The sequence below is a fragment of the Sphaerodactylus townsendi genome, linkage group LG09 (genome assembly GCF_021028975.2).
Source record: "Sphaerodactylus townsendi isolate TG3544 linkage group LG09, MPM_Stown_v2.3, whole genome shotgun sequence".
NCBI classification, from domain to species: Eukaryota; Metazoa; Chordata; class Lepidosauria; order Squamata; family Sphaerodactylidae; genus Sphaerodactylus; species Sphaerodactylus townsendi.
The window spans coordinates 14887605-14901929 of record NC_059433.1 but is presented as its reverse complement, the minus strand read 5'-3'; the positions used below and the strand labels follow the sequence as shown (position 1 = coordinate 14901929).

The following is a 14325-nucleotide window of genomic DNA, read 5'->3' as shown; positions in this document are numbered from 1 at the left end:
GTTCTCCAGACATTCTACTGCAGGGATCCTCAATATCATGCCTGTGAGTCCAGCCAAGTGTTTTTAAAAAATGGGACCCAGATTGGGCATTTGCCCAAGAAGACTTCTCATTGGCTAAGCAGACGTTTCAAAAAGCAGCAGCCACCACAACACAATGATCTTCACTGAGTGACTAAAAGTAGGCTGCCTGTACATGCCAAGGAAATGTTTTAAAACTATACGTTCACTTTAAAAGGCATCCTGTCAAACAGAGCTTCTCCCTGAAATGTCGAAGAGTTACTATGAGGTATGTAGAACCTCGCTCCCTGACATCTTGTGGTTGGCTCTGCTCACGAGGTGGTCGTTTTGTGGTTGTGTCCAGCACCTTGTGTCAAAACACCAAAAGTGTCCGTGGGATGAAAAAGGTTGGGGGGCCCCCACTCTACTCCTTAGGCAGCTGTCTCCTAGTTTAATTTTCAAATAAGTTCCCTTCAAATTGTGTGCTCTGTTTTCTGTTAAAAGTGACACATTCCTAATCCACCCTCACTTTTCCAGTGAACGGATGGACTCATAAATAACCCTCCCCCCCAAAAAAAACCCTTTAAATTTGGCTTTCAGACTAAGGTGACCAGATTTTTATTATTGAAAAGCGGGGTGGCCGCGCGCACGCATGCACCCGCATGAGCACACTGCCTTTTGTGGCGGCGCTCCCCGGTCAGGAAACAGGGAAGCGCCCCAGAAGGCACTGCGGCAGCGCGGGAGGTGCTCCCTCCTGTGCTGCCGCACTGCCTTCTGGGGCGCTTCCCTGTTTCCTGACGGGGAGCGCTGCCGCTGCAGTGTGCTTCGAGGTGCTGGGTACAGCAGTCGCGATTGCTTCTGGGGCGCCTTGAAACAAGGGAAGCGCCCCAGAAGGCAGTGCGGCGGAGGTGCTCCCTCTGTGCTGCGCACCTGCCTTCTGGCTTCCCTGTTTTCCTGATGAAATGCCGCCAAAAAACTGAAGAATGATATCCCAGCGTACTTGTACCTTTTACCTTCACGGCCCTTCCTTGGAAACAGGAAAGCCCAATGCTAATGTAGCGCACGCGGCTGCAGGAGCACATTGCCTAATCGGGACAATGTCAAAGCCCGGCGGGACGCAGGACACATTGCGCAAAAGCGTGAGTGTCCCGCGAAAATCGGGACGGCTGGTCACCTTACTTTAGACCAATAACAAAGTTCTTCTTTTCATGAATGAGAATTAATAGTTAGGAAATGCTTTGCAACAGTTGGGGATTTACCCATAAGAGAATGGAGGAGAGTTCCTCAGCTGAAGGAAAAAGTCTGTGTGCAGTCTAGGAAGACAGAGAGAGTGAGGAAAGAAGAGGCGGTAACGTTGCCAAGAGCCATCATGGGTTTTCAGAAAATCCCCTCAGAATGCCCCCACATCACCCAAACTCAAACATTATATAAAAACAACGTTTTATGCATTTGTCTACTTTGTTGTCTGCATTTTTCATTAAGTGTCGAGGAAATCCCATTATCTGCCCAGCTCTATGTGACCCCAGAATTCTGACCCCCTAATCCACCCCTGGAGGTGAGAATTCGCCACAGGTGAACTACATTTGCATCCTGCATCTATTTCTGGGTATATGCAGGCTTGAGGAAGTACCTCTTTGCCTCAACATAGGCCTGCAGACAGGAAACTATGAAAAAACATGATATATGGCAGTGGTGGGATCCAAAATTTTTAGTAACAGGTTCCCTCGCCAGCTCCCCCCTCAGCAAAGGGGGCAGAGGCGTACCTAGGGAAACCTGAGCCCTGGGAAAAACCTGAGTTGGATCCCCCCCCCATGGGCAGCCACCCCACCACGACCCCCCCAATTTTTTTTTGCACCAGGTCATTTCTAAATCATCATCACATTATAGAAAATGCCCCAACTCACAAATCTGAACACAGCAATGGTGAAACACACAGGTTCTTTAATAGAGACTAGTGAGATAAAAGGTACGAAAGGCTGAGAATCAATGAATTGCAGCACTTGAAAGGGATTAACCCAGTTCAGGGAGTTACATCATTAGTCGCAATTGCTATATGGAACCTTCACGTTCAAAGGCAGTAATGCCTCTCGGGGAGGCGAGGGCGTGGAGATGGAAAAGCGGACCCAATTAGTAACCCCCTCTCGGCACACACAAATAATTAGTAACCCACTCTCGGGAACTGGTGAGAACCTGCTGGATCCCACCTCTGATATATGGGCTCTCCTCCTACATGCCCCCCCCCCCAATCTTGCCAGTGTATTAACATAACATATTTAAGCCCATGGAATACAGACATAATACAGGCCTTACGCGGCCTGGGACCTTCGTATCTTCGAGACCGTATCACCCCACATGTCCCTGTACGGCCTCTTCGTTCAGCGGAGGCCAACTTACTGGTGGTCCCTGGCCCCTCGATGATACGGCTGGCCTCCACGCGGGCCAGAGCCTTTACGGCTCTGGCCCCAGCCTGGAATGGGGCAACTCTCCTCCTCGGCCAGTGTCCTGGCCCCAAGCAGGACTCTTACTGAATTCCTCGGCGAGAGGGCCTGGTGGGCAAGAGCGGAGGCTGGTTCGCGGCCGGCTCCTTTGGAGGAACTTTTCAGCCGCTGATGGTGCCCCCCCCCCCCCGGCTTTTACATCTACGCCTTTTGCCATCTGGGGACTGGCGGCTCTTCCCTCCTGAAAGAGAGTTTAAAATGGAATTGTCGGACGCCATCCTTTAAATCATCCTTTAAATCACTTTACTATGTTTAGTGTTCTATTGTATCGCTGCTTTTAATAGTTTTAACAGTTTTAGTTGTTTATTTTACATTTGTTAGTTACGATGTTGTACACCGCCCAGAGCCCCTCGGGGATGGGGCGGTATAAAAATTGAATAATAAATAAATAAAAATAAATAAATAATAATGGACAATTTAGAATGTTGTGTTTAATGACGGCAAATTCATTTCTGCCTATGAATACTGATTCACTCCATGGACAGACAAATAGGCGCCTTATCTGACGCTGTAAACCACTAAGGTCAAAATGAGAGAGCTGGAGAGACACACTCTTGTTTGTTAAACTTCTGCAATTATGAACTTGGTGGCTTAGTTTCAGGGGGTCACTTTTATTCCCGACGTTGCTGCGCTTGTGCTCTACTTGAATATTAAAATAATGATATCTGGGCTCCCTCATAAAAGGAAACCAAACCCAGTAGCTGCACCCTGGAACTTCTCACTGCTGGGAGAAATGGCAGCAGGGTGGGTGGGGGGGATGTTCATACCACCATTGTCCATGTATTTGGGCAGGAGTTGCCACCATAAGGAACAAATCTCACTTGGAGGAAATGCTGAGTAAAACTGATTCTTCCACAAATCCAAAAAGAGGACATTATGGGTGTGAGGAAAGCAGCCGAGGCTTGCTCTGTTCTTGTCTGTTTTCAAAAGCTTCAAGCCGACAGTTTAATAACTGAGGAGGGTGTTTGGCTTATTTGGCAAATGCATTGCTGGCTTAATGTCTGAAGAAGGCATTGCTTTATTAAATGTCACGACGTTATCAGTTCGGGAACAAAAATCCCATTTCAGAAATAAAGTTGTTTTACAGAGGTACTGTTACAGTGTATACCATGTACTACACTTGCCCTGGGAATAATACGGATGGCTCCAAATAAATAACAATATGTGTTTACAGAGCTGGCATAACATAGTAGCTGTGCTGTGATCCGACAAGTCCCTGATTTGAACATTATTAGTGGTCTTGGGCCAGTCACTTGCTCTCCACCCCTTCAATATGGGGATAATAATACCGAGGTTATAAGGTTGTTGGGATTGCAATAAAGTGCAAAGTATTTGAATACTTGAAGGCACTACACAAGTGTTAAGTATTACACAACATTTTTCTTAAAGGCTTGGAGTTCTTTAAAACTATGACATTCTTCCTTCAAGGAGGTCAGGTCAACTTGCATGGTTTTCTGCTCCCTTATTTTATCCCCAGACCAACTCTGCAAGGCTGTTTAAGGTGACAGTGAAGCAAGAGAAGAAGGAATTTTCAACCTCCCGTTTCCTTGGCCTGAAACAGCCTAGCGGAGCTGCTGTTTGCTCAGTTGCATCACACAGGTAACTGTTGAGTCTTACAGGTAACCACCATGAAACTGAACATGTGTCATTTCAGTTCTAGCACAATACTCTGAGAATTACTGGCTTATACCTGTTAGCTCTATATGAAGACAAAATCAAGACATTTGTCATGTAAGGCCATGAGGTACATACACACTTGGAAAATGCATTACTTCTACTAAGTAAGGGAGCAGCAGTGGCGTAGTGGCTAAGAGCAGTGGCTAAGAGCAGGTGCACTCTGATCTGGAGGAACCAGGTTTGATTCCCAGCTCTGCCGCTTGAGTTGTGGAGGCTTATCTGGGGAATTCAGATTAGCCTGTGCACTCCCACACACGCCAGCTGGGTGACCTTGGGCTAGTCACAGTTCCTCGGAGCTCTCTCAGCCCCACCTACCTCACAGGGTGTTTGTTGTGAGGGGGGAAGGGCAAGGAGATTGTAAGCCCCTTTGAGTCTCCTACAGGAGAGAAAGGGGGGATATAAATCCAAACTCTTCTTCTTCTACTACTAAGTCACAACCAGAATATTTCTACACATTTCACAAATTGAGAAGCCCTTTTAAAGTGCTGTGCTTCTCCGGTTCTTCTGCTGTGAAAACTGAGACAGCAACCTCTACACACCATCATTTCAGAATTGACATATTGTCTGAAAGAGATAACACACATATTTTGGAGTTTCGGTTCACATGAATATGAACCTTGCCTCCCCCCCCTCCCCCCCAGTCCAGTTTTCAAGTAGTGTGCAAGGAAGATGCCAAATAAAAGCATCGCCTTTTCAGACAACGTGACAATTGTGCATTCTTAGATGACGGCGCATAGTGTGTTTTTTCTGAATGTGAGAACGTAATGCTTGTAAAGAAAGGCCTAAGTTCTGAATGCAGGTGCAGAGTACATATCTGTGAATATTTTGTTCATAAAAAACCTCTCTTCATGTGGAGTAGTGTGGAGTGAGGGGGCATTTTTAGCAAGGTTAATCTAACAGCAACAGGACCAAAAGTGTTCGGGGCCAGCGTGGAGTAGTGACTAGAGGGACAGACTAGGTTTTGAGTTACCTGGGTTCAAATCCCAATCCCCTATGGAGGCTTCCTTTGGGCCAGTCATTATTTCAAACTGATTTCACAGGGTTGCTTGTGTGAGGATAAAATGGAAGAATGGAGACCAGCTGCTTTAAATCCTCATTTGGGAATGAAAGTGCAGTATAATGATCTAAATAAATAAATACACAGAACTTTAAATTTGATATCAATTTGACATGTAGTCTTAGTGACATCCCTACTCCCCAACACAAGATACAGGCCACCATTCCGTATTTTATAGGCCACCAACCCAGATCTAATGATGTTTAGTTGTAGGTCACTGTTATGAGAAGATCTGGACAGATATAATTTCTGTGGATAGAAGTACAAATCATACCAAAACCTTTGCACGCACACACACACACACACACACAAACACAAGCATATTATTAGAGAATGTGGTGGAAGATTAATGTGTGCTTCATATTACGTACAAAATCAAAATGAGGAACCTGTTCCCGTAAATTGCGGCTGAGACCCAAAGATCTAGCCAGGATCAGAGAAGAAGTGCCAGTTTCATAGAGCAGATATGAGAACAGGCAGCCGTCATGGCTAATCCTCAGAAATTTGGGGAAGGGATAGATTTTGGCTTTTCATACAAACTGAACACACTGACTCACACATACAAATAGGTTACATCCAGGCACCGTAGTACTCAATCCTATTTGATATACAAAACACATTCCACAGACCAAGTATGTAGGTAAGGGGGGGGGGGTTCCTCGGGTTCAGCCTTCCCATTACATGTCCAAAGCTGCCCCCCCACCCCAATGTGGGTTTTTTTTTTTATTTAAGTGTTTTTCGGTTTTTGGCCTGCAGGGGGCACAGTTTTTAGGCTAATTTTAGCACCAACATTTCAGGGATTTGTTGGGAGACTCTCCTGATGATACCACCCAGGTTTGGTTCAGGGGTCCAAAGTTATGGACTCCCAAAGGGGGTGCCCCCATCCCCCATTGTTTCCAATGGGAGATAATAGAAGATGGAGACTACACCTTTGAGGGTCAATAACTTTGGACCCCCTGAACCAAACTTCACCAAACCTGGGTGGCATCATCAGGAGAGTCTCCTAAAGATACTCTGAAAATTTGGTGCTTCTAGCTTAACAATTGCACCCCTGAAAGCAGGCACCCCCCAAATTTCCCCAGATTCTCCTTTTAAATCCACTCCCTTTGGCATGGATTTAATGGGAGAATCTGAGACCCCCAGTTTAAACATTGAAAGTGATGCTGTTTCAGAGTGGGAGATAATCCACCCCCAAACAGCATCACTTTCACTGTTGTTTTAACTAGGGACCCCAGATTCTCCCTTTAAAAACAGCGGTGTGAAAATGGTGAAAAGGGTAAACCCTTTTACACTGTTTTAGAAGAAGAAGAGGAGGAGGAGGAGGAGTTTGAATTTATATCCCCCCTTTCTCTCCTGCAGGAGACTCAAAGGGGTTTACAATCTCCTTGCCCTTCCCCCCTCACAACAAACACCCTGTGAGGTAGGTGGGGCTGAGAGAGCTCTAAGAAGCTGTGACTAGCCCAAGGTCACCCAGCTGGCGTGTGTGGGAGTGCACAGGCTAATCTGAATTCCCCAGATAAGCCTCCACAGCTCAGGCGGCAGAGCTGGGAATCAAACCCGGTTCCTCCAGATTAGATACACGAGTTCTTAACCTCCAACGCCACTGCTTTTAAACCATTTTACACCATTTTCACACTGCTGTTTTTGGCCCATATGGAATTTGCCTATAATTCTATGATCCTATAATATTATCATCATACTTATTACCAAATATTAAATGTGGGTTATTAGCCACATAAAAAGTTTATACATTACATATATCTACAGTATACACAGAAATTGTCTCTATCTAATGCTGTAGACAATCTTACATTTTAAAAAATCTTCATAGAACGTGTGTGTGTGTGAGTGTAATGTCATGAAATCGATTCTGACTTATGGCAACCATATGAATTAGTGACCTCCAGCACATCATAACATCAGCTGCCTTGCTCTGGTCTTGCAGACTGAGGGCTGTGGTTTCCTTTATTGAGTCCAGTCATCTCATTACTGGGCCTTTTTTCTTGCTGCCTTTAACTTTTCCTAGCATTATTTTCTTTTCCAAGGATTCCTGACTTCTCATAATGTAACTAAGGTACGATAACCTCAGTTTGGTCATTTTAACTCCTAGGGAGAGTTGAGGTTCAATTTGATCTAGAAACTACTTATTTGTCTTTTTGGCAGTCCGTGGTATCTGTAAAACTGCTGCAATACCACAGACGAATCAACTTTCTGCTGCCTGAGAACCCATGTGGACTTGGGAGGCAGAGTTCGGCAGGTAAGGGAGGGGGAAAGGGGTCCCTCCTCCACATTTTATTTTAAATGGCAGCTGGGCCAAAGTGACCTGAAAAATGCCAGGAAAATTCAACATTTTTCAATTCCCTTAAATTACCATTTTTTCAGCCAAAAATTACCATTTTTTCAGCCAAAAATTACCATTTTTTCAGCCAACCTGAAACAATCTGAACTGACTTTTTGAGGTTTATTTTCAGTTCAGCTTTATCCAGATGCGCAGCCCTAGAACATACACTACCAGTCTCATAAAAGTCAAGAGTCCTCCTCCATTCTGCAATCCTTCTTTAAGATGAACGTTCCTCTCATAGATAAATTCTTGGCGAGAAGTCTAAAGTCCTTCTCCATTTCTGCAGTCCTTCTCGACAATAAATTCTTGGCAATGACCAATTGAGACTGTAATATTTTCCCCGGATAAACAGACAAACGACAGGCTGCCAGCTCTCTCTCTCTATTTCGAACTTCTCCTCAAGATAGATCTTCCTCATCCATAGCAGAGTACTTCAGTGCATTATCAACATACACAACAGATCAATTTCAGAATTTTAAGAAAAATGGAACAGGTTTTTAAATTAATATAGTTGGAAATTAAGAATAAAATTAAAATTGAAGAAGAAGGATTTAGGCAGTACATGTTTCACAATAACTGATATAAGATAGGAAGATATATTGAAAAGATACAGTAATGTCATTTTTTAAAATGTAAATTCAGTAGGCTCCATCAGAGGTGTATGGGGGGGAAATGGCGCCTGGGGACAAAACCTCCTCCAGGTGCCCCCCCACAGGTCACAGAGCCCCGACCCCTGTGGGATGCGGAGTTCCGCCCCGTGCGTCACCAATAGTCTCACTCAATAAAAAAGAAATTTATGGTGTATATTTATGGAATTAAAAGATACAATATGCTACATTATACAGTACATATATTTATGCATTTCTGAGTTTCTAAACTTTTTCTGTGTCGTTTGCTGGCAAGTTGTCTACGGCTTCTGCAAAACTCTCCCCAAATTCCCATTTAATTTCTTATGCCAAACCATGATACATCAAAACTGTGATAGGGAAAGTCACGATGCGGAAGGGATACCTGTATATAATCTACGATAGCTCAGGATTCCACTGCAGTTGGCTGAAACTACCCATACCCTAATCTAGGTTAATTTTGTAATAATTTGTATTAATTTGTATTAGTGTGATGAGATCCTCACAGAACATGTACAAGCAACATTAGCAAATGCATTCACAGTTTATAAATCTCTGTGGATGGGAATAAGCAAGTGGGTGGCGGGGGGGAGACACTATGAATCACTTATTGCATGCTATTAGTTGCACATTGTTCCATGGAGATATAATTTCATCAGGGGCCAAAGAGCACTCGGCGATACCAGGAAATTACATGTTATTTTTTTTAAAAAAAAGATAAAATGGAAAAGATTTTAAAAATACCAGGAAATTACTGAACAGGGAATTGTTTTGTTGTTACAGATGGATTTATAATCAGTACTGCAAAGCGTCTGTTGACAGGGTTATTGTACTTTCAACAAGTTGAGGACAAGTTGCCTTTCTATCTTGCTAGCTTCCGTTGAGAGCTCTCTGCTCTTCCCAGTTTCCACAATGGATGTTAACAAGACCAAAAACATAATAAAAAGGATATACACCCCCCCCCCCTTATGGTCCTATTGATAGAAAAATGGGGGGAATCTCAGTTGAGGTGGGATCCAGTCTCAGCTGAGATTCCCCTTTCCCGCCCCCAGAAAATTCAGAGGGAGAAAAGGAGACAGACCAATATCTTTCGATTCTTACTGAGGCCCCCCCCCCCCCCCGCCACCACTCAGCAAATTTAAAACTTAAAAGAAATGTGGTGGTTTTAATTTTGGCATCAAGGGGAAAATAAAAGGGCCATACTGGTCACTAAGAGATTAAAAATAAAGCCAAGTTCGTTGGTGCAAAACAATATATACATAATATATATTTTATTTCTCAGTTAAAATTCCCTACTTGTTTTGTGTCTTGAAGTCTTTCTTGAAAAAAAGCACAAGACTAGCCTGTACTGAAGCTTGTTTAAGAGAAACTCTTTTTGAAGAAACAGTGAAGGACTAGCTAGCAGATTCCTCTGAAGAAGGCTGTTGGTGGAATGTGTAGGGAATTTTGAGAATTTTAGATGGTATTCATACCCCACTTTTCTCTAACTTTAATGAGTCTCAAAGTGGTTTACAATTGCCTTTCTTTCCCCACAACAGCTGCCTTATGAGATAGATGGGGTTGAGAGAGTTCTGAGAGAACTGTGACTGACCCGAGGTCCCCTAGCAGGCTTCATATGGAGGAGTGGGGAATCAGATCCAGTTTCCCAGATCCACGGCTCTTAACTACTACATCACTTAACCACCATGTATCTTTACTTTATTTTGTACTATTGGCCTGGGACTTATTTTTTACCTTTTAATTTTAAGGTATTTGGGGTAGCCAGCCATTTTGGGGAGCCAGTATTATTAGCATCACAGTGCAAATGGCGAGATCAAGGTGAAAATACATCAAATAAGCTCATAATTTAGCAGGGGACGCTTTCTTCTACGAGGAAATGATCGGATCGGGAAAGCCCTTCTGCCCGCCATGCAGCTGTTCAAGCACTGGAGCCTCAAATGTAAATTCTGTATTGTAACAGGAGGTAAGAAATAGCTTTTCCACCGGCTGGAAGCTGGCTGGATCCCATGCAGTGGCGTAGGAGGTTACACAGCCTCGTGCATCTAATAATCTGGGAGTGAACTCAAGGTTTGATTCCCAGCTCTTGCCCCACGCTCTTTTTTTTTGAGAGTCTGTGGAGGCTTATATCTGGGGAATTCAGATTAGCCTGTGCACTCCCACACACGCCAGCTGGGTGACCTTGGGCTAGTCACAGCTTCTCGGAGCTCTCTCAGCCCCGCCTACCTCACAGGGTGTTTGTTGTGAGGGGGGAAGGGCAAGGAGATTGTAAACCCCTTTGAGTCTCCTATAGGAGAGAAAGGGGGGATATAAATCCAAACTCTTCTTCTTCTTCTTCTTTTCTTCTTTCTTTATTTTATAGTTCACCTTTCTCATGGTGAACTATATTTATTTTATAGTTCACCTTTCTGATAGTTCACCTTTCTCATTTTATAGATCACCTTTCTCTTTCTCACCTTTCTCACAGTTCTCTCAGACTTTGGAGAGCCACCTTTCTCATGGGGATTCGTACATTGTGTAAACTGATACAATCCATATGAAGGGGATCTCTAAGGAGCCTAGAACTAGGATTACAGAAACTGAACAAGCTTAGCATATTAGGCATAATACAGAGCACAAATATAATAAAGAAAAAAGCAATGCAGCAAACTGATAACATTTATTTATTTATTTATTAGATTTATAGGCCGCCTCACCCCCGAAGGGCTCGAGGCAGCTCACAATACAGCTGTTCCAATAACAGCCTATAAAATACATAACTAAAACTTAACCCCATTAAAACAAATTTCCACAGCAGCAGTTTCTTAAAATTTAAATAACAAAGTTGAGAGCAAGCAAAATTAAGGACAGGCGCCCGATCAAAAAGGCTGGGAGGGGAAAGGCAGGGCCCAAAATGGAATCAAGGTCCTGCCAAGATGGAAAACTGGCAGCCTCAGTGGGGGGCGGTAGAGCCGCGGCAATATTGGTAATATTGTTAAGCATTCACACAACAGTTTTAAAGGGATTAAACTACTTAGTGTACATTATCCTGCACTAATGTTTACAACACTCCTGTAAAGTAGGCCATTAGCATCACAGATCAAGCTTGGAAGAGGTCCTCAGCCACCTACAATACCCATGGCATAACTTGCTCAAACACTATGCAACATGAGCTCTTTCAACTGTACATTATTATTTGAGCTGCACAACTCAAGCTTCAGAGACACAATAGTGGCCAGTAACAAAAAGCCGGCTTTTATGGCACAATTGAACCCGGGATTTGTTGTCTTTCTACAACTTGACCTGTTTCAACCATTCGATCAAAACTTAAAATGATTGTTTCTTAAAGTCTCCAAGGGTGGAAAGGGTCCTTTAAAAAGTCAACCACGAGAGAAGTTTTCTGACAACCCACCCTTCTGTTTATAGAACAGCATTTACATGTTTAAGCAGAAAGTTTCCTTCACGGGACAGTTTCCCAAGGGAAGTGGTCAAAGCCTCACCACCGAAGGGCTTTCCAGTTGGAAAAGCGTTGGCTAGGAGGGACAGCAACGCTAACCACCACCGGGTGAACTAACAGGTCAGTTCCAATGCTTACAGCCCACACCATACATACAGCAGCATTTTTGCACACATTCTGCTAGAGATGTTTTGCAAGCTATAGGACATCCCTGCCAGAGTTTTCCTCTGCGAAACTGACAAGGAGTGGCTTGTGTACTTTAGTGTCTTGGCAGCATATATTTTGGATATGGAGGACTTGGCAACAGTAAGAGACCCTTTTGGAGGGTCTGTGGCTCAGAGGGACAGCATCTGCTTTGCCTGCAAAACACCCCAAGTCCATTCCTCCCACCCCAACTCTAGTTTAAAGGATCAAGTGAGGTGAATGCCCTCAAGCTGGGACCTCGGAGAGCCACTGCCAGTCTGAACAGACAGCGCTCACTGATGGACCAATGATCTAACTCAATACAAGGCAGCTTCATGTCAGACAGCTCCAGGCTCTCTCCCTCTCTCCTTCTCCACCTTTGCTGGGCCTCTCCATAAGGAAAAGGGCGATGTTCTTCACAGGTGCTAGGAAAGGACTCAAGTTGGAGGTTCATGGGCCAAAGTGGACTGGGCAGATCTCGGTCTGCCTTTCTTCTGGAACTCCCAGCAGGGAAACGCACCTGGCAGACTGTCTTGCGAGCGCCCCTAAATCGACCGGCCGCTTTTCCAGCCTACTGAACCCGACTGCTATATCATTGTGCCTTTTGGATCTTTAACCTCATGGCTTTTTACCCACTACACCATGCGCGCTTGAGAACATGCATGCCCTGCAAGCCACAGCAGGGATCGCCCCATAGCCACAGTGAGGCAAAAAGGGGGTTACACCCCCCCCCCCTTCGACCATTTGTCAGCATGCCCCTCCAGCCGGCACTAGGGTGGGTGTGGACCCCACCCGGAGTCATTCAAGCGCAAATTCTGCATGTAAAAAAAAAAGAAAAGAAGCAGCTGAGATAACAAGTTGTAACTCCGATCCTAAATTTTCCAAACCTGAATCCTCTATGCCAGTGATGGCGAACCTTTTTGAGACCGAGTGCCCAAATTGCAATTCAAAACCCATTTATTTATCGCAAAGAGCCAACACAGCAATGTAACCCGAATACTGAGGTTTTAGTTTAGAAAAAACAGTTGGCTCCGAGGCGTGCGTTACTCGGGAGTAAGCTTGGTGGTAGTCGGTGGCTTTGCTTTGAAGCAACCGTGCAACTCTTCCAACGGGTGAATCACGACCCTAGGAGGGTTTACTCAGAAGCAAGCCCCATTGCCAGCAACCGAGCTTACTTCCAGGTAAAGGATTGCACTTTATTTATTTATTTATTTTATTTTTTCGATTTATAAACCGCCCCATCCCCAAGGGGCACTTTAGTTCCTTGCATGAAAATTAGTGGTGTTTAACAGCATTTAACAGGGTTGCCTACACAACATTGCCTACACTCCAAAACTAGGTCTTAGGTTTAATCCTAATAATTAAGCCCAGCGACTCAGGCCAGCCTAGATGTGTGTGTGGGGGGGGGGCGGGGGGGGGCTCTATTTGCGCGTGCCCACAGAGAGGGCTCTGAGTGCCACCTCTGGCACCACTGCTCTATGCAGTTGGTGAGAACAGAATTAACAGTTAGCTGGGGTGAAGTGCCCTAATCTGACAAACCGGGAGGGGAGGGGAGGAGAGGAGAGAAGAGGGATGGGGAGGGGGGGGTTGAAACCTTTTTTTGCACTTTTTACCATGTCTGAAACTCCTTTGGCACTTCCCCCGTTTTTGCAATCCGACATCCAGGGCATATTGCTTATCAGCTCCCTCATGCTATCCAACTGCACTGCTTAGTTTGCACCCTTGAGTCTCAAGTCCAAAACTGGTTCATAAGCAACAAGGCACAAGCAAATAAAGGAGATAAACGGGGGGAGGGGGGGGGGCAGCCCACCGCTGCGCTCGTGGGCCCCTCGCCCCGGGCAACTCCCCCGGAGCTGCCGCGCGGTCTTGCAAGCTCATCCTGCAGAAATCCGACAGCGGGGAAGCAAACCTGCGAAGCGGGGAAGGGAAACCGTTTGCAGCCTTACCTGCGCGTGTGCGAGGAGGAAGAGGAGGAGGAGGACCAGCCCCGGGACCCCCATGTCGGGGGGGGGGGGGCCGCTGCGCCCTCACCTGAGCAGGGAGCTCCGCTCGCCAAAGCCAGAGGCGCCGGGAAGCGCCCTGAGGGGACGGCGGGGACAGGCCTCCCCTCCGCCCGGGCTCGGCTCTTCCCCGCCCTCTTGCAACTCCCTCCTCGTCTCCTCGCGCTTCCCGTTGCGAAGGTTTCCTCGCGGCTCGGCTGCGGCCGGGCAAATGGCTTCCCTTTCCTCGGGGGTTGTTTTCTGGGGGCGGGGGGAAGCCTTGGCCAGAGCGACCAAAAACGGGCCAAGAGGGTCAGGCAAGAGGAAACCAATCACGCCGGGCTGGCCACCGGCCGCGCCCTCTTCTTCAGGAACGCTTCCCCGACGGTCTCAATTCACAACCAGCTCCGAGGTGCCAGTGGCTTTCCTCGGGGTTATTTTGTGGGGTGGGGCATTGGCCACAGTGGCCCAACACGAGCCAAGAGGCAGGGCGTAATGAGGCAGCCCTGGGCAAACTGTAGCCCTGGGCAAAAC

General features: G+C 45.8%; 1 protein-coding gene across 1 annotated transcript in view; it reads right to left on the bottom strand.

Moving 5' to 3' along the window:
- The window catches only part of TNFRSF11A (TNF receptor superfamily member 11a), a 67657-nt gene extending 53559 nt beyond the window's left edge, over positions 1-14098 (bottom strand). The window contains 1 exon segment of the mRNA XM_048507309.1: positions 13759-14098. Coding sequence (XP_048363266.1) covers positions 13759-13812 — 54 coding nt within the window. The 5' untranslated portion in view covers positions 13813-14098.
- Between the last annotated feature and the right edge of the window lie 227 nt (positions 14099-14325).